The 23231-nt window shown below is 40.8% G+C and overlaps 1 protein-coding gene across 6 annotated transcripts in view; it reads right to left on the reverse strand.

Moving 5' to 3' along the window:
* ENGASE (endo-beta-N-acetylglucosaminidase) overlaps positions 1–23231 on the reverse strand; it is a 165870-nt gene that overhangs the window by 100703 nt on the left and 41936 nt on the right. For all 6 annotated transcript variants that reach the window (XM_063960711.1, XM_063960714.1, XM_063960712.1 and 3 more), the window contains 3 exons: positions 4720–4787; positions 4367–4568; positions 4093–4241 (listed from right to left, as the gene is read on the reverse strand). In XM_063960711.1, the coding sequence (XP_063816781.1) occupies positions 4093–4241; positions 4367–4568; positions 4720–4787 (419 nt within the window). The remainder of the gene's footprint in view (positions 1–4092; positions 4242–4366; positions 4569–4719; positions 4788–23231) is intronic.

Below are 23231 nucleotides of genomic sequence, written 5' to 3' on the forward strand. Positions count from 1 at the left end.
ACGCGATCCAGTAGAGCAGCAGCGGTGATGTATGCCTGGAGCGCCTCCGCTGCAAGTACCCGGCAACCAGGGCACGGGAGTATGCAGCTCCGCTGGGGGGGGGGGGAGGTGATGGAGCCTCAGCACAGAATATCAGCCTGACATGCCTGTGCTGCGGCCCATGAAGACTTCTTTCTTCTTAAAAAGCTCTTAATAGGGCTACCACCAACTTACAAACTGAGCTCCAGTGATTGGAGGCAGGGCTATAGAGGAGGCGGTGCAGTGCATCATGGGAACAGTCAAAGCTTTAGCCTGTTGGTGCCTCGGATCAAGATCCAACTCTACACCCCTGATGTTATTCCCTGTGGAATACCAGTGTACCCCGCTGCAGAAATTTGAAAATCAGTGCCTGTATTATTTAAGATTATTACAACTAGTATGGATCAAAATTAGTCTTTTCACACTTAACAGCGTGGAGTAAATAAGAGAGGCACTGAAAATGAAAGAAAGAAACAGTGAGCCCAGGGTTTGATACACAGTATACTCATCTTTGAGAAAGGCTCCACCAAGGAGCTGAAACGCATTAGGAGGTGAATTTCAGCTGCTTAGGTGTCCTTTAGATGCAGAAATCTGAGAACACTAGGCACCTCAATGTTTGACCAGGTTTCCACCAACCCAGCCATTAGTATGACTGATATGAGGCGCAGTCTAATGGCCATGAGGGGAAGCAGTGGTCTACCTGCACTGGCCTGGCAGGGAATTAGCATGCAACCGAGAGCACTACACATGTGAGAGGTCTTGTTACCTTATTTATTGAACCACCCTTGTTTTACTGGCTATTGTGTCCAAAAACATTTAATTAATTAATGAACCACCCTTGTTTTACTGGCTATTGTGTCCAAAAACATTTAATTAATTAATTAATTACTCACACTAGGTCTGACAGTTAAGTTTGTGAACCCGCCACTGGCAGAACTGGTCAGAAACCTCAGTATGGTTAGATGACGTTGGCATATCAACATTTGAAAGCTGTGTTGTTGATCTGCAGCAATCTCATCCTGAGCGGCTTCTATTATTGGAGTGTGTTTTGGTGTGCCGTTGCGCGAATGTCAGAGCTTGAATTAGAGCAACAAATGAACATTACATTTCTTGTTAAACTTGGCAAGAGTGGAAGCAAAATCAGAGAGCTGTTACTAATCGTTCCATCCTTCGTTAAAGTTACCCCAGTGTGTAGGGGCAATTGGGTCTGACGGGGATTCGTTCGTATGTCGGAACGAATCCCTGTCGCTCCAGTGTGTACCCAGCCTAAAACCCACAATTACAATTGTGTAAAAATACATGTGAAACATCACAACATGAAAAAGAAACATCACTATATACTACAGTGGTGTCTGCATGTTATGCATAACTGAATACACTAATACAGTATATAAAAAGATACACATCTTAAAATGTACCATTTGGAAAAAAAAATGTTATGTCAGTGGCCAGCATGCACACCAATATTCCATCATGCATACTGTACACTTGAATAAACAAAGCAACATAGAATTCCACTGTGAGCATGAACTGATCAGTTAATTTGAAAATGTTTTTCACAGTGTGCTTTTTAAGACAAACTTAGCATACCAAGTGCCAGAACAGGGAAAATGTTAAGGTGTTGTTGCAGCTAGAAATATACTTAATGTGATATGCACTGTGAAAATGTGGATTCTAAACACGCATAATGCACATATAGGGCTCTACTCAGAAAGCAAAATTTTACTTAAATCATGCGGACACATATGCAGGAAAGGATTAATGGGGTAGATAAGGGAATTATCTTCTCTGTTAATGCCAGTCTCCTACAACAGTGCCCTATAGAGAGAAAGCCATTGCTCTCTACAGCATTTAACAATTTATACCATTCAGGTAGCTGAAAAAAAAAAAAAAAAATGCCGTCTGAGAGTGGCGTTCTATGAAGAAAATTCTAATCTCATCCAAAAAGTACAGTGACAGATGGCTCTCGTCCAGTCAGTCCTTGCAGCCAGCTGAAACTGTCCACACTCTCCTCCCCCCAATTCGGTAATTACACAGTCAGTGTGATTACATGGTTTTGTTAAAATACATATGCATATATCCTAGCGCATATCTTCCTTGAATTCATACAGCTTCCTCCACCACACTCTCCTCCATGGAACCTCTACTTGGGAGACAGGAGAAGGTGTGGGGGAGTGAGCAGAGTGTATTCAAGGCTGACAAGTGCTGGGATGAGCTACATACACACTGAAGTGCCAAAAGTCATGGGATAGCAGGATGTAAAGATGGTATCCGGTCTCTAGGTCGACATAACGAGGTCTACCACTATTGGTCGACAGTAACTAGGTCGTCAGGGTCTCTAGGTCGACATAAGTTTATACTTTTTTATTCTTTTTTTTTTTTTTTTAATCACTTCTTCATACTTAACGATCCACGAGGACTACGATTGGGAATAGCAACCTGTGCCGAGCTCCGGTTCCCAGTCACTGTACGTAGAAAACGACAAAAAAAAAAACCCTCATGCTGACCTTTTGACCTAGACCATGTCGACCTAGCATCCCTGTCGACTCAGTTACTGTCAACCAATAGTGTCCGACCTAGACACTGTCAACCTAGTTACTGTGGACCCTCCATACCACACCCGTAAAGATAATGGTAGGTGGCACCACCGTACTGTGAGGCGTTAAAAATGCCCAGACCGGCTTCAGTTGTAATATGACACTTCATGACTCAGTTTAAACATTGGCTAGGTTGCTCATGGCAAGGAGACGTGAATTATAGGAGTTCAAATGGGACATGGATAGTGGGTGCCGCACGGATGAGACATTCAATATTCCTTGTCTGGCCAAAATTGTCCATGGTAACAGACAAGCAACCTGGCTTTAATAACTTCCACATTCAATGCATGATGTAACACGAACCCAATCAACCATTTATAGGACGAGGTGGAGAAGTCCATTTGCGCTAAAAACCCTGATCCTATATATATCAAGAAGCTTGGGGAGCAATCTAGATGGCATGTATCAACATCTCTTCAGAGGTCTTCCGTACTATTGGAATCAATGCCACGTCACAATAAGGCACTTCGCCAGGCTAGAGGGGGTTCTAAACGATATTAAGCACCTATCCCAACATATACACACACACACACCTGAAAAGACTGCCTGTGGGGACTTCGCAGGGACTGCATATTAACCCAATTGATGTCCCAGAGAAGATTTATCCTGAATAGCAGGAAAACCATAGAGAAAAATAAACAAATAAATAAGTGTCGCTATTGGCCAAAATATTTATACCAATATTGACATTGTTGCTGAATAGACCCACAGACAGAAAAAAGAAAAACATTTACCTATTGATCATAGTAGTGAATATGTAATATTGGTAATATGGTAAAAAGGGAGTACTCAGTGCAGCATGTGGAAATACAAAGGTAATTTTAGCATCAACAATGTGACAGAAAAACAAACATTATGTACTTTAGACCCAACTGTTCACCATATAAAGCACAAAGTTTAGCATATTGCAGTACAGCCCTATGGGCAGCACATACAGCCCAATGACCAAGACAAATATTCATATCACAGCAGTTCTATGCCCAATGCCAAAATCAGCTTTAGGGGTCTATTTACTAAGCCTTGGATGGAGATAAATTGGATAGAGGTAAAGTACCAGCCAACCAGCTCCTAACGGTCATTTTTCAAACACAGTTTGGAGCCGATTTGCTGGTACTTTATCTCCGTTCAAGGCTTAGTAAATAGACCCCTTAGTCACCGATACATATTTGGAACTCCCTGCCGGAGAAGGTAATAATGGCAGACTCTGTAAATGCATTTAAAAACGGACTGGACAAATATCTAACTGGAAAACGTATCCAGGGCAATAGCATTTAACATATTGACATTAAAATTATCTAAGAGCAGTAGGAATCATTACTGTCAATCGGTACTAAACCATTAATTCAGCAGGCGCATTATAATATGAACAGATTAACGCAGAATACAGGTTAAACCCGATGCGCATTTTGCCTCTTTTCAACCTCACCGACTAAGTAACTATATGTAACACATCAGGCATGACTGTATAGGATCTTACCTAGGATGCATACCCCATGTTTGTGAGCAGCATTTGTCCAGCACACAGGAGGTAGGGTGAACATTCGATGGCTAAAGTATACAAATATATCAATGTATTGCCAATGGTAAAACACATATGGGTCCTTAGAGTCAGATCCCTGGATAAACCTGCAGGAGATATTAATATTATACATGATTACCTAGCAAAATAAAAGTATATAAAAGCGAAGAAAAGAGACTCTTCTTAAAGATTTGTACATTTAGTTTGAAGTGTACAAAGTCCTCCACCCTACCTGTCTTCTAGGTACCCGCCCATCATGTCATGGCAGACAAGAGTCTTGGGTCTCTGGTTCTCAATAGGTGGATGCCTTTTGGCAAGAGGTGTCACAGCAATATTAAACATGTCTTGGCTGGTTGGTTTCCAAGAGAGTAGCTCCTCCAGGTTTGAGTAAAAGTAGCTGATTGGTTCAGTGGTCCCTCTGTCATGATGCCTTGCTAAATTAGAGAGAGAGTAATTTATGTACAGAGATTAATGTCACATAAATTAGAGCAGAATGCTATGTTACCATATGTGGCAATGTCTCCTTAATCAAGCTCCTTTAATAGACGTCTGATCTACAGTATAGCAAATACGGCTGCTTTTTACCTGACAGTGGCGCATATTCATATCTAATTATCTCTTTATAGACTTTCATGTCTGGAAGGTGTGTTGGGCTGTAAAAGAAAATAGCAAAAGGGAATTTTTTAAAGTCAGACATATTCAGCACCAAACACGACATAGCAACGTGAAAAATGTAAGATAATACAAAATTAACCAAATGTATAAGTATAGTGGATGCAAAAGGTGTCAGTGCTATGGGGCCTGTACCCAGGTCATAAAGTTGCATACTAAATTTCCCAGATTTGCCTGATACATTGGCCTGCCTGAACTGTGTGATATTACATTTGCAGTTAGATGTGCGTATAACAAATGTTATAATGATAAAGGGGCACTGTAATGTGGCACAATACGAACTGGAGGGCACTGTACTGTGTCTTAATCTGATCATTGTAATGTGGAGGGCACTATAATGCACATAATAACTGGGCACTTTAATGTGGCACAATATGAAATGGAGGGACTGCAGTGTGGCACAATATGAAATGGAGGCACTACAGTGTGGCATAATATGAACTGGGGCACTTATGTGGCATCATTTGAACTGAAGGGCACTCTAATGTGGCACAGTATGAACCCTAATGCGACATAATATGAATTGAGAATACTATGTCATAATGTAAATTGGGGATACTATGTGGCATAATTTGTAATGGCACCCCTACAACGCAACAGCATGTAAACTGGGGCATAAAATTAGTAACTGCTGTGGAGAGGTGTCTCTCTAGAAGCATTGCTACAGGGGTCCCTTTAATATGATGCAAAGGAGTACACAAAGTTCTAGTTAAAGACAATAAAGAGAAGGAAAATAAATGTTTAATTTACAAAAACAAAAAAAAGCCCTATATGTACCACACTTTTTTGGATGCCGTTTTTTACTACAACATCCGTTGTGTGATCTAATCTGCAATTATAGTATGAAAAGTATTTAATACGTAAACCATTATCCCTGCATGTACGACCGATTGGAAGATGCAACGGATGACTCACGGAAGCATGCAATACTGTATACACATTTAATGATGTGCAATCTGTCTGATATCAGGGAATTGTTAAAAAAAACAAAACTGTCTAATGTGTACCCAGTTTAAGAACTTTAATTGCACTTTAGGCTTCTGCCTTTGACCAATGGCATTTAAGTATTCATAGTACTACATAAATCTCTGTTAAGATGAGAATATAGCAGGAACAAGTGCATACAAATGTGAGTCCACTCATTTTAATCTGCACTAGACCACATATAAATACAGTAGAAGTTTAATGAAAAGTATTTCCATATACAGGCAAATTATTCTGTGCAAAACCTATGAAGAGCAGATTTCCATGAACATTCCCCTGTATCATGCACCATTTAATTAGTTAAGGAAAGAAGGCAGATGGCATTCATCTGTATTTATTAAATGTTGCTTTTGGATGCAGTATTTTATGCATTGTTAATTATTGAAGGCCTTTCCTAGCAGAGCTGAAGATAGCTCCAAAGACTTTCTTACCCCCTTCCCAACGGGATGTAGTTGGCATCCTGGCTCTCAAGATACAGACAGTCGAGATACTAGCACCAGAATACAGACACTGTTGAGAAGACAGGCGTCAGAATCCAGACACCGCTCAAAATGCTAGTGCCGGAAGCGCGACTGTCGGCATCCCGAACGTAAGAATGCTGGGGACGGTTAGGGTTAGGCTACGGGGCAGAGGTTAGGTTTTTGCACTAAGAGGGTATGGTTAGGGTTAGGCACTAAAAGGTGCATACACATGGTGAGATATTGACTTTGCGATTTCCCTTGAACTCCCCCAGAGCACAGAAGCACCGTTTTTTACCATCTGTACCAGAGGTTCTCAAACTCGGTCCTTGGGAGCCCACACAGTGCATGTTTTGCAGGTAACCCAGCAGGTGCACAGGTGTATTAATTACTCACTGACACATTTTAAAAGGTCCACAGGTGGAGCTAATTATTTCACTTGCGATTCTGTGAGGAGACCTGCAAAACATGCACTGTGTGGGCCCCCGAGGACCGAGTTTGAGAACCTCTGATCTGTACCTTCAATTTTGACTATGCCCCAACTTTGTCTATACTTTGTACGATAGTGCACTATATAGTCTAGATTGCTTTGCCTGCACTGTCTATCTTTCCTTGTGATACCGACCCCGCGGGAGCGCACATCAGTATCACAGCTGGGTAAACACAGTGCGATTTGCACTCTTTCCTTGCGATTTTGACTATAGTCAAAATTGAAATGATAAATCTTACCGTGTGTACACACCTTAAGGGTGGACAGTTAGGGCGGGATGTACCAAGATGTTACGCTGCGCTGAGCTGTGTTGCGCTAATAGCCCTCTTACCACTCTGAAGCATGTTAGAATCCTCCTCAGCCTCCCGGCGCTGTCATTGTTTCCAAGCAGTTTCTGCATTACGTGAACTGTATGCAGTAGCGGATCTTGCTACGGGCACACAGAATTTTTGCCCGGGGCACCGCCATCTGGAGGGCGCCGCCGCCGTGGCAAGATCCGCTACTGGTGGTGCCTCCCGGTGCTGTGCTGTCACTGCTGTGCGCGATTACGTCATTGCGCACCGCACGGCATCGTGGGAGCGGCACATAGACGCTAGGGGTCATAATTAACCTCTAGTGTGTATGCTGTGCTATGGGAGAGATGTCATGACGTCTCTCCCATAGCACAGCATAGACACTAGAGGTCAATTATGACCCCTAGCGTCTATGTGCCGCTCAGATCAGAGGAGCGGCGCCGGTGGCTGTCTCGGAGGTCAGCAGCGGTCGGGAATCAGGAGCGGGGATGGTGAGAATTAGTTTATTATTTATTTATTTTTTTGTAAGTGGCACAAACTAGGGGGCACAACTCTACAGGGGGCATACCTGACCACGCCCCTTTATGAAGCCACGCCTCTATTTTCGCCCAGGGCGCCACAAGGGCTAGAACCGGCCCCGACTGTATGCACTATCCAACGGTGCCTAAGGAGGACCAATAGGCAGCCAATGGTGTCAGGAAATGTAACGAGGGGGTCACGGGATGCGAAAACTGCTTGGAAAGAATGACAGCACTGGGAGGTTGAGGAGGATTCTAACATGCTTCAGAGTGGTAAGAGGGCTATTAGCGCAACACAGATCAGCGCAACGTAACATCTTAGTACATCCCATCCTTAGGGTTAGACACTACAGGGGGACGGTTAGGGTTAGGCACTAAAGTGGGACAGTTAGGGTTAGGTCGCAGATAGGGAGGTTTAGTATACATACCCACTGGGTGTCAGGATAGTGACCATTGGCATGCCGCTGTCGGTCTTCTAACTGCTGGCATGGTAAGCACCGGGATCCCATAACCAACCCTTCCGAGCATCTATTACTATAGTAACATGGACTTTGTGTAAATAGAAGTTTGTCACTGTAAACCGAAAACGTTAACTGTTCTGGAGCCCGGAATAACCTCAAAATATTACAAATTAGTACATTTGGAAACAGATCCTACAATCAATGCTATCTGGAATGATTACACCCCTTTGTTGACAAAACATTATTGAAGCCAGCAGTAGCAAAGGTCAGGACAGGCACTTGGTGAGATACAGGCACCCTGTGAGATACAAATGTGTCCTCATACATATAGCCTCAATACGCAATGCAGAACATGATGCCTGGAGAATGTGAGCAGGCAGGTCCCGATCAACTCTACTAGCGCCGGGCATCTTTTTTCGCTGATGTGACTATAGGACGCACCTGGAGACTGCACGGATAAATATGCAACACTTGTATATCTGTGTGCAACGAAGTCTACATACAAAGCACAACATATTTTGGCATGGAAAAAAGCAGGGGCATTGTAGCACTAAGCATACAGATTCAGAGACTCAGTCGCACAGATATACAAACTTCACAGATCAAATTAATCAGCACAGTCTCCAGGTCCATCCTAATCGCATCACATTGTGAATAAGAAGCATTTTCGGAATAAAATAAAATAAAAAAAAAGACGCCCGATGCTAGCAGAGTTTCACAGAACCTGCCACGCTGAGAAAGGCTGTTTGGCACAACTGCAGCAATTATGTATGAGGGCACATCTGCAAGAGGCAACAATCCAGTATCAGCAAAGTGCCTTACTCCTGCTACCCATTACCTGAAAGCATGGAAATCTTAATAGGCTTAAAATATGGAGCCATAATGTAACAAGACTCATGACAGAACTGGCTCGTATTACGGTTTTCATTAGAAGCGATCACTATTAAAGTCGTCAATCCAGAGGAACGCTGCTGATACTTCTGCATCTCCATCGATCTTATGCCTTGTGTGCTAGCCATAAAAAGGGATGACACTTATTTTTGATCACTACCCTGCTGCCAAGAGAAGAATTCAGGACCGTGTCCAAGAAAGCTGGGCCAATAGATTGGATTCTAGGGTTTTTACAAAATACCACACAGTATTCTGCCGTTTTGTTGTGACATTTCTTTAACATGCTATGAAGAACTGTTTGGTGAGCTAGTACTAATGGCTGGGTCTAGTTAAAGCTAGAACACTCCAGTAGGAGATCATGGGGTAGATTTACTAAAGCTTCTAAAAACAGGTCAGTGGAAATGTTACCCATAGCAACCAGATTCTCCCCAGCATTTTGTAAGGCAATAGAGAAATGATCACTAAAAACGGGATTTTGGTACTTACTGGTAAATCCATTTCTCTGATTCCACAGGGGACACTGGAAGTTCATTACGGTGGGGTATAGATGGTGGACAAGTGGAGCCGGCACTTTAAATTCTTGGAATAGTGACTGGCTCCTCCTCTCTATGACCCCCGCCCCCACAGACCAGTTTCGAAAACTGAGCCCGAGAGGAGACAGCTCGATACAACACGACAGAGGAGAGAGAACGAGAACAGTATATATCTATCTATACACAAATATTATAGAACAATTGTCATTGTTATCTGTCAACATTAATGTAAAAAAACTGAAGAAAATTCTCCCACACTGGAGAAACTAAACCCAAAGACGCCCAGCGCTGGGAGGGCGTCCAGTGTCCCCTGTGGAATCGGAGAAATGGATTTACCAGTAAAAACCAAAATACCGTTTTCGTCTTCATCCACTAGGGGACACTGGAAGGTCATTACGGTGGGGACGTCCCAGAGCTCCCATTACGGGCGGGAAAGCGCTGAGAGTCCTGTAAAAACGCTCGGCCAAACAGAGCAGTCGAAGCCGCAAAAGTATCAAACTTGTAGAACTTGATAAACGTATGTTTCCCGACCAAGTTGCCGCTCTACACAACTGCGTTAAGGAAACTCCTCTAGTAACCACCCAGGAAGAACCCAGTGACCTAATGGAATGGGAAGAGACCAAAGTAGGCGGAGGTAGCAATGCTGCTAGACACGCCTGTTTAATAGTAAATCTGATCCAAAGTGCTAATGTCTGTTTTGAGGCCGGCCATCCAGGCTTGGCGGCATCATAGAACACAAAGGACAGCATCCGTCTTACATAAATCTGCAGGGCCCGAACAACGTCCAGGGATCTTGAAGAGGGAGTCTCGACAGAGTACTGGAACCACAATAGGCTGATTAATATGAAAGGCTGATACAACCTTAGGTTAAAAAATAAAAAAATAAAAAAAGGGGATCTGCGAGTGCGAAGTTCCGCTCTGTCCTCATGGAAGATCAAATACGGAGGACGGCACGACAGCGCTCCCAACTCAGAGACCCTCCGAGCTGAGGCCAGTGCCAACAGTGACACCACCTTCCATGTAAGGAATTTGAGCTCCACCGATTCCAGAGGCTCAAATATAGACGATTGCAAAAATGAAAGAACCTTATCCAGATCCCAGGGAGTTGTGGGAGGAACGAACGGTGGTTTAAGGCGGATAACCCCCTGAAGAAAAGTCTGTACCACAGGCAGTAAGGCCAATTTTCTTTGGAAAAAAATTGACAGGGCGGAAATCTGAACCTTTAGCCACCCTATGCTCAAACCCGCCGAAAAGCCAGCCTGGAAGAAAAGGAGAAGTCTGGCCAACCTAAAGGAAGCAGGCGAGAAATTACGTTGTTGACACCATGAGATGTATGACCTTCCAATGCGGTAATAGTGTCTAGAAGTGACCTCCTTTCTAGCACTTATAGTAGGAATCACTAGTGTTGGGATGCCGTTTTGTCTTAGAAGTTCTCTCTCAACAACCACGCCGTCAAACGTAGCCGCGGTAAGTCCAGATAAAGGAAAGGACCTTGTGACAGCAAGTCCCGTCTCAGAGGTAGTGGCAATGGGTCATCTATGAGTAACTGAAGGAGATCGCTGTACCAAGTTCTTCGAGGCCAGTCTGGAGCCACGAGTAGAACTCGGACGGTTTCCAGTTTGATTCTCTTGAGAAGACTTGAATAGAAAGAAGAGAGACCCAGTGGCGCAAAGGATGAACCAAATAACAAAATGCAATACAAAACAATTCCTTAAGGAAACAGTTCAATCCAGATTTTTTCTTTCTCCTTTAATGTTTCCACACCGGGAGAAGTACCTCAAGGGAAGAAGAAATATCCTTAGTGCAACACTGTTTACAATACTTGGTTACACTATTTATATTTATGAGTCATGCACTCACATTTGGTATATGAATTAAAGGCACATCATCCTCAAAATTTGCTTGTTTTCATTCACCGTCGTGTATATATAACTCAAAGAGAAAATGTATTTAGTGCAACACTGTTTTCTTAAAATCAGAAAGAATTTATTACAGAAAAGCACTCACATTTAAAAAGAAATTTAAAGCATATAGGACCTCCTTAGAGGACAATAGTAACTCTCACAAACAGGAGGAATCGGATCCAGCCGGTCCAGCTGCAGCAAGGTATTAATGTCCCCACGATGTTTCCTAGGGTTGGTCCAAGTAAAAAGAGTCCAAAGTCCAAGAATCCACCAGCTTTACGCGTTTCGGACACTCCGGTCCTTCGTCAGAAGCATTGGTGGAATGTAGTCCTGAGGGGCTTTTTATACCCTAACAAATCTAATCAGACCGCCCCCACCCCACCTGGCAATGGGCGCCAAGGTAGTATTCTTCAACCAATGAAAACAAAAGGCAAATGTCGTTTGTCTTCCACTGCGTCTCTTCCTGGTAGTGAAAAACCACGTGTGCGTTTCACCGCAGTGCGGTATGCAACTTCCGGTATTACCGGAAGTTACGTCTGCGTGTCAACGCGTCATTTCCGGTTTACGCTAGAATACAGTTGCGTTCCACCGGGTTCCACTCGTAACTACTTTATAATGGGATAACTCATATTAAAGTCACACGGATCACGCAGTTATATTTCGAAAACGGCACATGTTACCATGGGGTGGAGGTGATCTGAAATAAAACACATACATATAAATAAAAATTTATTTTTAAAAATAGGAAATAACCAAAAAAGAAAAGGACGGAGGAGACGTTCTATAATACACAATATCAGTAAAGGGACAGAACTAAAGAAAGTGCTTCAATTCAAAATCCCCATTCAAGCCTTTGGGGACAAGGGTTTTCAAGACATAGATCCATCTCATCTCCGCCTTAGATAATCTCAGATCCATGTCTCTCATTTTCCAATTATATTGTATTGCTTGTATACCCCAAAAGGATTTAATATGGCATTCTTTTGAATGATGTTTTTCTTTAAAGTGGGCCGAAAGAGTATGTGACTCCAAACCTTTTTTGATGTTATAGACATGCTCCGCTAGTCTAGTTTTTAATTTTCGTGTGGTTTTACCCACATATAAAAGATTACAATCACACTGTATTACATATATAATGTTCTTAGAATTGCATGTAATAAAATCCTTTATCAAATAAGTTTTGCCATGTATAGTAAAATCTTTTATCTTGGGTGAATTTTTCCCGGTAGTCGTCTTGCACATCAGGCAAGCACCACACCGATGGAAGCCTTGCATCCTCAGACTGCTTCGTTTTGTTTCATCAATACTACTCCTCACTAGTTTACTTTTCAGATTAGGAGCCTTTCTATATATAAAGGATGGTTTTAGGGGAAGCTCCTTACCAATAACCGGATCTTTTTTAAGTAGGGACCAATTCTTCTTAAAGCACCTTTCTATTTCTTTTGAGTTAGAACTGAACCTACTAATAAAGGCCCACTTATTGTTTTCACTATTCAATGGTTTAGTTTTATCCTTTAGTAATTCAGTTCTTTCTATCTTTTCAAGTCGATCTTCTGCTTTAATCAAATCCTCCATATTATATCCCTTTTCCAAAAAACGTCCCTTTGTTTCATCAATTAATTCTTTGCAGATCATGGGTTCAGAACAGTTCCTCTTGATACGACTGTACTGTCCAAACGGTATACCCCTCAACCAGTTTTCATGATGTAAACTGTCCCTATAGATATAGCTATTGCAATCTGTGGGTTTTCGATAGTTCTTTGTATGAATTTCACCACTTTTTACATATATTAATAGATCCAAGAAGACTATTTCGCTTCTACTGGTCTGGAAAGTCAAATTGATGCTGAAATTATTAACGTTAAGGGAATCACAGAAAATGAGGAGATCTTCCTCTGTTCCGTTCCAAACAAAAAATATATCGTCAATGAATTTTTGCCAGGATACCAGGCCCGCCCCCAGCAAGCCGGAACGCCAAATAGCATTCTCCTCCCAGAATGACATAAAAAGATTTGCGTAGCTGGGGGCGAACCTGGTACCCATGGCAGTTCCAATAGACTGCAAATAGTAAGACCCATCAAAGAAAAAATAATTATTTTTTAGGATGAATTCAATACCCCTTAATATGAAGGTTGAGGTATTTTGGTCAAGACTACTTTGATTAAGAAAAAAAGATACCGATTCTAATCCCTTTTCACAATCTATAACTGTATATAAAGTGCTAACATCAGCACTGCAAAGGATGTACTTTTCATCCCATGTTAATTCATTAACTCGATTGAGAACATCTTTCGTATCTTTAAGATAAGCTCGTGTTGTTTTGACTAATGGTTGTAAGTAGCCATCTATAACAGCCGAAAGATTGCTCGTAGCACTATTAATTCCGGATATTATTGGCCGGCCAGGTGGGTGTACAGGATTTTTATGTAGTTTTGGCAGAACATAGATAGTAGGGGTATTTGGAGATTTAATATTAATAAATTCATATTCTTTTTGTGTCAAAACTCCATTATCTACTGCAGTTTGAGTCAGTTCCTGAAGATCTTTAAGAACTTTCTCTGTGGGGTCACTTTTTAATTTTTTATATGTGTTACCACTATTAAGTTGTTTATAGATTTCTGCCATATAAACATCTTTATCCATTAAGACTACACTACCACCTTTATCTGCAGGCTTAATGATCAGACTCTTATCATCCTGGAGATTTTTAAGTGCTGCATATTCCTTCATGGTTAAATTACATCTAGTTTGTTTTTTTGGGGCCGTGGTTATCTGATCAAGTTCTTCACTAACAATTTTATTGAAACAATCTATAAAGCTGCCTCTACAAAAAGTAGGGTAAAATGTTGATTTATTTCTATATTGAGGTCTAGAGGGGCCTTCATTGTTTTCATCTGGAGTCTCTCCTTCATTAGCTTTAATCATAAAAAACTTTTTCACGGTTAATTTCCGGACATACTTTTGTAAATCAATAAAAGTATCGAACGGATCAGCCTTCGTGCTAGGGGCATATTTAAGGCCTTTCATTAGCACGCTCTCCTCTTCCTTAGTTAATTGTCTCTTACTTAAATTGAAAATTTTCATTTTATCAACTTCCTTTACAGGTTTGTTAGTAAGGATTTTCTTTTTAGGCTGTCCTCCTCTTTTTCCCCTCCTAGTTTTAGTTAAAATCTTTTTCTGTTTCTGTATTCCCGATCTAAAAAAGAAGAAGATGAAGCAGCATCAATTTCATCTTGTAAAGGTAGATATCTATTCCTAGTTTGGATAGGCCTTAATTTTAGTCTATCGTTTCTGGAACCGATTGGTTGGTCCCACCTTTCCTCCCATCCTTCATTACTATTATCATAATTTCTCCAAAGCCTTCTATTGAATGGTCTAGGGCTTCTTTGGTCTTTGAAATTGTGCCCTCTATTCCATTGTACTGGAGTTCTATATTCTTTTATATTTCTTTCAAGATTTCTAACAGGGGGGATTTTTTTCCTCACATCAGGAGTTTGTACTTTAATAATGTCAGTTTTTTCTCTACTCATTAATGGTTTATTAAGTTGTTTTAGATCCCTATTAAACTTGCGAATTTTCCTTTCCTTTAACTCTCTAGTTTCTTTATTAATCTTTCTCATTATTTCCTCCTCAGAGGATTTAAAGTCCTTTTGTTCTTTAAATGGACTAATTAAAACTAAGAGATTATTAATCTCATCATTTAATTTCTTTAACACTTTCCTTCTTTCTCGGAGAATGAGATCAATTAATTTATGAGAGCAGAGGTCAAGTGTAGCTTGCCACTCATTGGAAAAATCCTCATCTATACCAGTTAGAGAAGGAGGTTTTAATATTTGTAACCCTTTTGGTACCATATTTTCAGTTTGATATTTATCTAAAGTGGTAACCTCCCACCATACTCTATTTTCTTTGAGCATGGCAGTTTCTAACTTTTTACTTAAGCTATAGAGATCGTCATCCGTACATTCTTCCTCTATATTAGAAGCATCAAATACATTTTTAACCGATTCATTACGATATTCTCTAAATGCAAACATACTAATGCAGCAAAAGTTAATTGGAAATAGTGAATTAAGTACAAGATATAAAAAAGAACCAAGAAACAAATGCGCAAAAACCCTTAAGTGCAGCCTAGGTCAGCTCAAACAGGTTCACCACACCTTAAGATGCATACAAGAATAGAAAGAAGAGAGACCCAGTGGCGCAAAGGATGAACCAAATAACAAAATGCAATACAAAACAATTCCTTAAGGAAACAGTTCAATCCAGATTTTTTCTTTCTCCTTTAATGTTTCCACACCGGGAGAAGTACCTCAAGGGAAGAAGAAATATCCTTAGTGCAACACTGTTTACAATACTTGGTTACACTATTTATATTTATGAGTCATGCACTCACATTTGGTATATGAATTAAAGGCACATCATCCTCAAAATTTGCTTGTTTTCATTCACCGTCGTGTATATATAACTCAAAGAGAAAATGTATTTAGTGCAACACTGTTTTCTTAAAATCAGAAAGAATTTATTACAGAAAAGCACTCACATTTGCACTAAATACATTTTCTCTTTGAGTTATATATACACGACGGTGAATGAAAACAAGCAAATTTTGAGGATGATGTGCCTTTAATTCATATACCAAATGTGAGTGCATGACTCATAAATATAAATAGTGTAACCAAGTATTGTAAACAGTGTTGCACTAAGGATATTTCTTCTTCCCTTGAGGTACTTCTCCCGGTGTGGAAACATTAAAGGAGAAAGAAAAAATCTGGATTGAACTGTTTCCTTAAGGAATTGTTTTGTATTGCATTTTGTTATTTGGTTCATCCTTTGCGCCACTGGGTCTCTCTTCTTTCTATTCTTGTATGCATCTTAAGGTGTGGTGAACCTGTTTGAGCTGACCTAGGCTGCACTTAAGGGTTTTTGCGCATTTGTTTCTTGGTTCTTTTTTATATCTTGTACTTAATTCACTATTTCCAATTAACTTTTGCTGCATTAGTATGTTTGCATTTAGAGAATATCGTAATGAATCGGTTAAAAATGTATTTGATGCTTCTAATATAGAGGAAGAATGTACGGATGACGATCTCTATAGCTTAAGTAAAAAGTTAGAAACTGCCATGCTCAAAGAAAATAGAGTATGGTGGGAGGTTACCACTTTAGATAAATATCAAACTGAAAATATGGTACCAAAAGGGTTACAAATATTAAAACCTCCTTCTCTAACTGGTATAGATGAGGATTTTTCCAATGAGTGGCAAGCTACACTTGACCTCTGCTCTCATAAATTAATTGATCTCATTCTCCGAGAAAGAAGGAAAGTGTTAAAGAAATTAAATGATGAGATTAATAATCTCTTAGTTTTAATTAGTCCATTTAAAGAACAAAAGGACTTTAAATCCTCTGAGGAGGAAATAATGAGAAAGATTAATAAAGAAACTAGAGAGTTAAAGGAAAGGAAAATTCGCAAGTTTAATAGGGATCTAAAACAACTTAATAAACCATTAATGAGTAGAGAAAAAACTGACATTATTAAAGTACAAACTCCTGATGTGAGGAAAAAAATCCCCCCTGTTAGAAATCTTGAAAGAAATATAAAAGAATATAGAACTCCAGTACAATGGAATAGAGGGCACAATTTCAAAGACCAAAGAAGCCCTAGACCATTCAATAGAAGGCTTTGGAGAAATTATGATAATAGTAATGAAGGATGGGAGGAAAGGTGGGACCAACCAATCGGTTCCAGAAACGATAGACTAAAATTAAGGCCTATCCAAACTAGGAATAGATATCTACCTTTACAAGATGAAATTGATGCTGCTTCATCTTCTTCTTTTTTAGATCGGGAATACAGAAACAGAAAAAGATTTTAACTAAAACTAGGAGGGGAAAAAGAGGAGGACAGCCTAAAAAGAAAATCCTTACTAACAAACCTGTAAAGGAAGTTGATAAAATGAAAATTTTCAATTTAAGTAAGAGACAATTAACTAAGGAAGAGGAGAGCGTGCTAATGAAAGGCCTTAAATATGCCCCTAGCACGAAGGCTGATCCGTTCGATACTTTTATTGATTTACAAAAGTATGTCCGGAAATTAACCGTGAAAAAGTTTTTTATGATTAAAGCTAATGAAGGAGAGACTCCAGATGAAAACAATGAAGGCCCCTCTAGACCTCAATATAGAAATAAATCAACATTTTACCCTACTTTTTGTAGAGGCAGCTTTATAGATTGTTTCAATAAAATTGTTAGGTGAAGAACTTGATCAGATAACCACGGCCCCAAAAAAACAAACTAGATGTAATTTAACCATGAAGGAATATGCAGCACTTAAAAATCTCCAGGATGATAAGAGTCTGATCATTAAGCCTGCAGACAAAGGTGGTAGTGTAGTCTTAATGGATAAAGATGTTTATATGGCAGAAATCTATAAACAACTTAATAGTGGTAACACATATAAAAAATTAAAAAGTGACCCCACAGAGAAAGTTCTTAAAGATCTTCAGGAACTGACTCAAACTGCAGTAGATAATGGAGTTTTGACACAAAAAGAATATGAATTTATTAATATTAAATCTCCAAATACCCCTACTATCTATGTTCTGCCAAAACTACATAAAAATCCTGTACACCCACCTGGCCGGCCAATAATATCCGGAATTAATAGTGCTACGAGCAATCTTTCGGCTGTTATAGATGGCTACTTACAACCATTAGTCAAAACAACACGAGCTTATCTTAAAGATACGAAAGATGTTCTCAATCGAGTTAATGAATTAACATGGGATGAAAAGTACATCCTTTGCAGTGCTGATGTTAGCACTTTATATACAGTTATAGATTGTGAAAAGGGATTAGAATCGGTATCTTTTTTTCTTAATCAAAGTAGTCTTGACCAAAATACCTCAACCTTCATATTAAGGGGTATTGAATTCATCCTAAAAAATAATTATTTTTTCTTTGATGGGTCTTACTATTTGCAGTCTATTGGAACTGCCATGGGTACCAGGTTCGCCCCCAGCTACGCAAATCTTTTTATGTCATTCTGGGAGGAGAATGCTATTTGGCGTTCCGGCTTGCTGGGGGCGGGCCTGGTATCCTGGCAAAGATTCATTGACGATATATTTTTTGTTTGGAACGGAACAGAGGAAGATCTCCTCATTTTCTGTGATTCCCTTAACGTTAATAATTTCAGCATCAATTTGACTTTCCAGACCAGTAGAAGCGAAATAGTCTTCTTGGATCTATTAATATATGTAAAAAGTGGTGAAATTCATACAAAGAACTATCGAAAACCCACAGATTGCAATAGCTATATCTATAGGGACAGTTTACATCATGAAAACTGGTTGAGGGGTATACCGTTTGGACAGTACAGTCGTATCAAGAGGAACTGTTCTGAACCCATGATCTGCAAAGAATTAATTGATGAAACAAAGGGACGTTTTTTGGAAAAGGGATATAATATGGAGGATTTGATTAAAGCAGAAGATCGACTTGAAAAGATAGAAAGAACTGAATTACTAAAGGATAAAACTAAACCATTGAATAGTGAAAACAATAAGTGGGCCTTTATTAGTAGGTTCAGTTCTAACTCAAAAGAAATAGAAAGGTGCTTTAAGAAGAATTGGTCCCTACTTAAAAAAGATCCGGTTATTGGTAAGGAGCTTCCCCTAAAACCATCCTTTATATATAGAAAGGCTCCTAATCTGAAAAGTAAACTAGTGAGGAGTAGTATTGATGAAACAAAACGAAGCAGTCTGAGGATGCAAGGCTTCCATCGGTGTGGTGCTTGCCTGATGTGCAAGACGACTACCGGGAAAAATTCACCCAAGATAAAAGATTTTACTATACATGGCAAAACTTATTTGATAAAGGATTTTATTACATGCAATTCTAAGAACATTATATATGTAATACAGTGTGATTGTAATCTTTTATATGTGGGTAAAACCACACGAAAATTAAAAACTAGACTAGCGGAGCATGTCTATAACATCAAAAAAGGTTTGGAGTCACATACTCTTTCGGCCCACTTTAAAGAAAAACATCATTCAAAAGAATGCCATATTAAATCCTTTTGGGGTATACAAGCAATACAATATAATTGGAAAATGAGAGACATGGATCTGAGATTATCTAAGGCGGAGATGAGATGGATCTATGTCTTGAAAACCCTTGTCCCCAAAGGCTTGAATGGGGATTTTGAATTGAAGCACTTTCTTTAGTTCTGTCCCTTTACTGATATTGTGTATTATAGAACGTCTCCTCCGTCCTTTTCTTTTTTGGTTATTTCCTATTTTTAAAAATAAATTTTTATTTATATGTATGTGTTTTATTTCAGATCACCTCCACCCCATGGTAACATGTGCCGTTTTCGAAATATAACTGCGTGATCCGTGTGACTTTAATATGAGTTATCCCATTATAAAGTAGTTACGAGTGGAACCCGGTGGAACGCAACTGTATTCTAGCGTAAACCGGAAATGACGCGTTGACACGCAGACGTAACTTCCGGTAATACCGGAAGTTGCATACCGCACTGCGGTGAAACGCACACGTGGTTTTTCACTACCAGGAAGAGACGCAGTGGAAGACAAACGACATTTGCCTTTTGTTTTCATTGGTTGAAGAATACTACCTTGGCGCCCATTGCCAGGTGGGGTGGGGGCGGTCTGATTAGATTTGTTAGGGTATAAAAAGCCCCTCAGGACTACATTCCACCAATGCTTCTGACGAAGGACCGGAGTGTCCGAAACGCGTAAAGCTGGTGGATTCTTGGACTTTGGACTCTTTTTACTTGGACCAACCCTAGGAAACATCGTGGGGACATTAATACCTTGCTGCAGCTGGACCGGCTGGATCCGATTCCTCCTGTTTGTGAGAGTTACTATTGTCCTCTAAGGAGGTCCTATATGCTTTAAATTTCTTTTTAAATGTGAGTGCTTTTCTGTAATAAATTCTTTCTGATTTTAAGAAAACAGTGTTGCACTAAATACATTTTCTCTTTGAGTTATATATACACGACGGTGAATGAAAACAAGCAAATTTTGAGGATGATGTGCCTTTAATTCATATACCAAATGTGAGTGCATGACTCATAAATATAAATAGTGTAACCAAGTATTGTAAACAGTGTTGCACTAAGGATATTTCTTCTTCCCTTGAGGTACTTCTCCCGGTGTGGAAACATTAAAGGAGAAAGAAAAAATCTGGATTGAACTGTTTCCTTAAGGAATTGTTTTGTATTGCATTTTGTTATTTGGTTCATCCTTTGCGCCACTGGGTCTCTCTTCTTTCTATTCTTGTATGCATCTTAAGGTGTGGTGAACCTGTTTGAGCTGACCTAGGCTGCACTTAAGGGTTTTTGCGCATTTGTTTCTTGGTTCTTTTTTATATCTTGAGAAGACTTGGCAATAGGGGAAACAGGTACATAAATTGGAAAGTCCAAGGGATAGTCAATGCGTCAACCGCCTCCGCCTGTGGATCTCTGGTGCGAGAGTAATACAGAGGAAGTTTGTGGTTCCATGAGATCGATCTGCGGGAGTCCCCATCGACGAACCAGTTGCTGAAAAACCTGCGGATTTAGTTCCCATTCGCCTGAATGCATATCCTGATGACTTAGGTAATCGGCCTCAAAGTTCTCCACTCATGGTATGAACACCGCCGATATTGCTACTGCATACCTCTCAGCCCATAAGAGGATCTTGGTGACCTCCTTCATAGCAGCTCTGCTGCGGGTTCTCCCTTGGCAATTTATGTATGCCACAGCATTGGCATTGTCTGACTACACGCATACTGCTCGTCCTTGCAGGAGATGAATGGCCAACAGGAGAGCGTTGTAGACAGCTCAAAGTTCCAGAATATTGATAGGTAGAGTCTGTTCTTGGAAAGTCCAGAGACCGTGGAATTGGTAATCTAGAGTTACCGCTCCCCAGCCGCGGAGGCTGGCATCTGTCGTGAGAAGGACCCAATCCAGGAGAGCAAAGTCCCTGCCCTTTGACAGATTTGCAGTCTTCAGCCATCAAAGCCAAGACAGACGAGTTTTGGGGCTTAGCTGAACATTCTCATGCATAAAAAGATGCGAACCGGGCCATTTGGAAAGGATATCTAGTTGAAATGGTCTGGAGTGGAACCTCCCATACTGTACTGCTTGGAACGCTGCTACCATCTTTCCCAGAAGACGAACGCAAAGATGAATCGAACCTCTGCGATGTTGTAAGACCAACCGAACTAACTCTTGAATGGATTGAATCTTGTCCTGAGGGATAAATATCTTCTGAAGCCAGTGTCCATGATCATCCCTAGGAATAGAAGCAGCCGTGTCGGTTGTAACAGAGACTTTTGGATATTTATGATCCATCAGTGTGTCCTGAGAAAATCTTGTGCTGTTCTCAGATCGTCTACTACACAGGTTCTCAAACTCGGTCCTCAGGACCCCACACAGTGCATGTTTTGCAGGTAACCTAGCAGGTGCACAGGTGTATTAATTACTCACTGACACATTTTAAAAAGGTCCACAGGAGGAGCTAATAATTTCACTTGGGATTCTGTGAGGAGACCTGGAAACATGCACTGTGTGGGGTCCTGAGGACCGAGTTTGAGAACCTGTGGTCTACTAACTTCTCCTCCGACTGGGCCTTTAGGAGAAGATCGTCTAAGTAGGGGACAATGTTAACCCCCTGTAATTGTGCCATCATTACTGCCATCACCTTTGTGAAAACTCTAGGGGCTGAAGAAAGATCGAAAGGTAAGGCTTGGAATTGAAAATGTAAATCCTTTACCGCAAAATGGAGAAAACTCTGATGGGGCTGCCAAATCGGGATATGGAGGTAGGCATCTCTGATGTCTATTGACACCATAAAGTCCCCTGCTTCTAGACCATTTCTGACTGTCCGTAGAGACTCCATCTTGAATTTGACTATTCTCAAAAATAAGATTTTAAACCTAACGGTAAAGATTTTTCTCCTAGTCCGTAGAGGATGCTGGGGACTCCGTAAGGACCATGGGGTATAGACGGGCTCCGCAGGAGACATGGGCACTATAAAGAACTTTAGAATGAGTGTGCACTGGCTCCTCCATCTATGCCCCTCCTCCAGACCTCAGTTAGAGAACTGTGCCCAGAGGAGATGGACAGTACGAGGAAAGGATATTGTTAATCCAAGGGCAAGATTCATACCAGCCCACACCATCCACACCGTTTAACATGGAACATACGCAACCAGTTAACAGTATGCAACAAAACAGTATCAGGCAAAGACTGATTACAACTGTAACATAACCCTTATGTAATTACTAACTATATACAAGCCTTGCAGAAAGTAGTCCGCACTGGGACGGGCGCCCAGCATCCTCTACGGACTAGGAGAAAAAGATTTACCGGTAGGTTTAAAATTTTATTTTCTCTTACGTCCTAGAGGATGCTGGGGACTCCGTAAGGACCATGGGGTTTATACCAAAGCTCCAGACCGGGCGGGAGAGTGCGGACGACTCTGCAGCACCGACTGAGCAAACGCAAGGTCCTCATCAGCCAGGGTATCAAACTTATAGAACTTTGCAAAAGTGTTTCAACCCGACCAGGTAGCTGCTCGGCAAAGCTGTAACGCCAAGACGCCTCGGGCAGCCGCCCAAGAAGTGCCCACCTTCCTAGTGGAATGGGCCTTTACCAAATTTGGCAACGGCAATCCAGCCGTATAATGAGCCTGCTAAATCATGTTACAGATCCAGCGAGCAATAGTCTGCTTAGAAGCAGGAGCGCCAACCGTGTTGGCTGCATACAGGACAAACAGTGCCTCTGTTTTCCTAACCCGAGCCGTCCTGGCTACATAAATTTTTAAGGCCCTGACTACATCAAGGGACTTGGAATCCTCCAAGTCACCCGTAGCCACAGGTA

Source organism: Pseudophryne corroboree, chromosome 3, assembly GCF_028390025.1.
Source record: "Pseudophryne corroboree isolate aPseCor3 chromosome 3, aPseCor3.hap2, whole genome shotgun sequence".
Classification (NCBI taxonomy): domain Eukaryota; kingdom Metazoa; phylum Chordata; class Amphibia; order Anura; family Myobatrachidae; genus Pseudophryne; species Pseudophryne corroboree.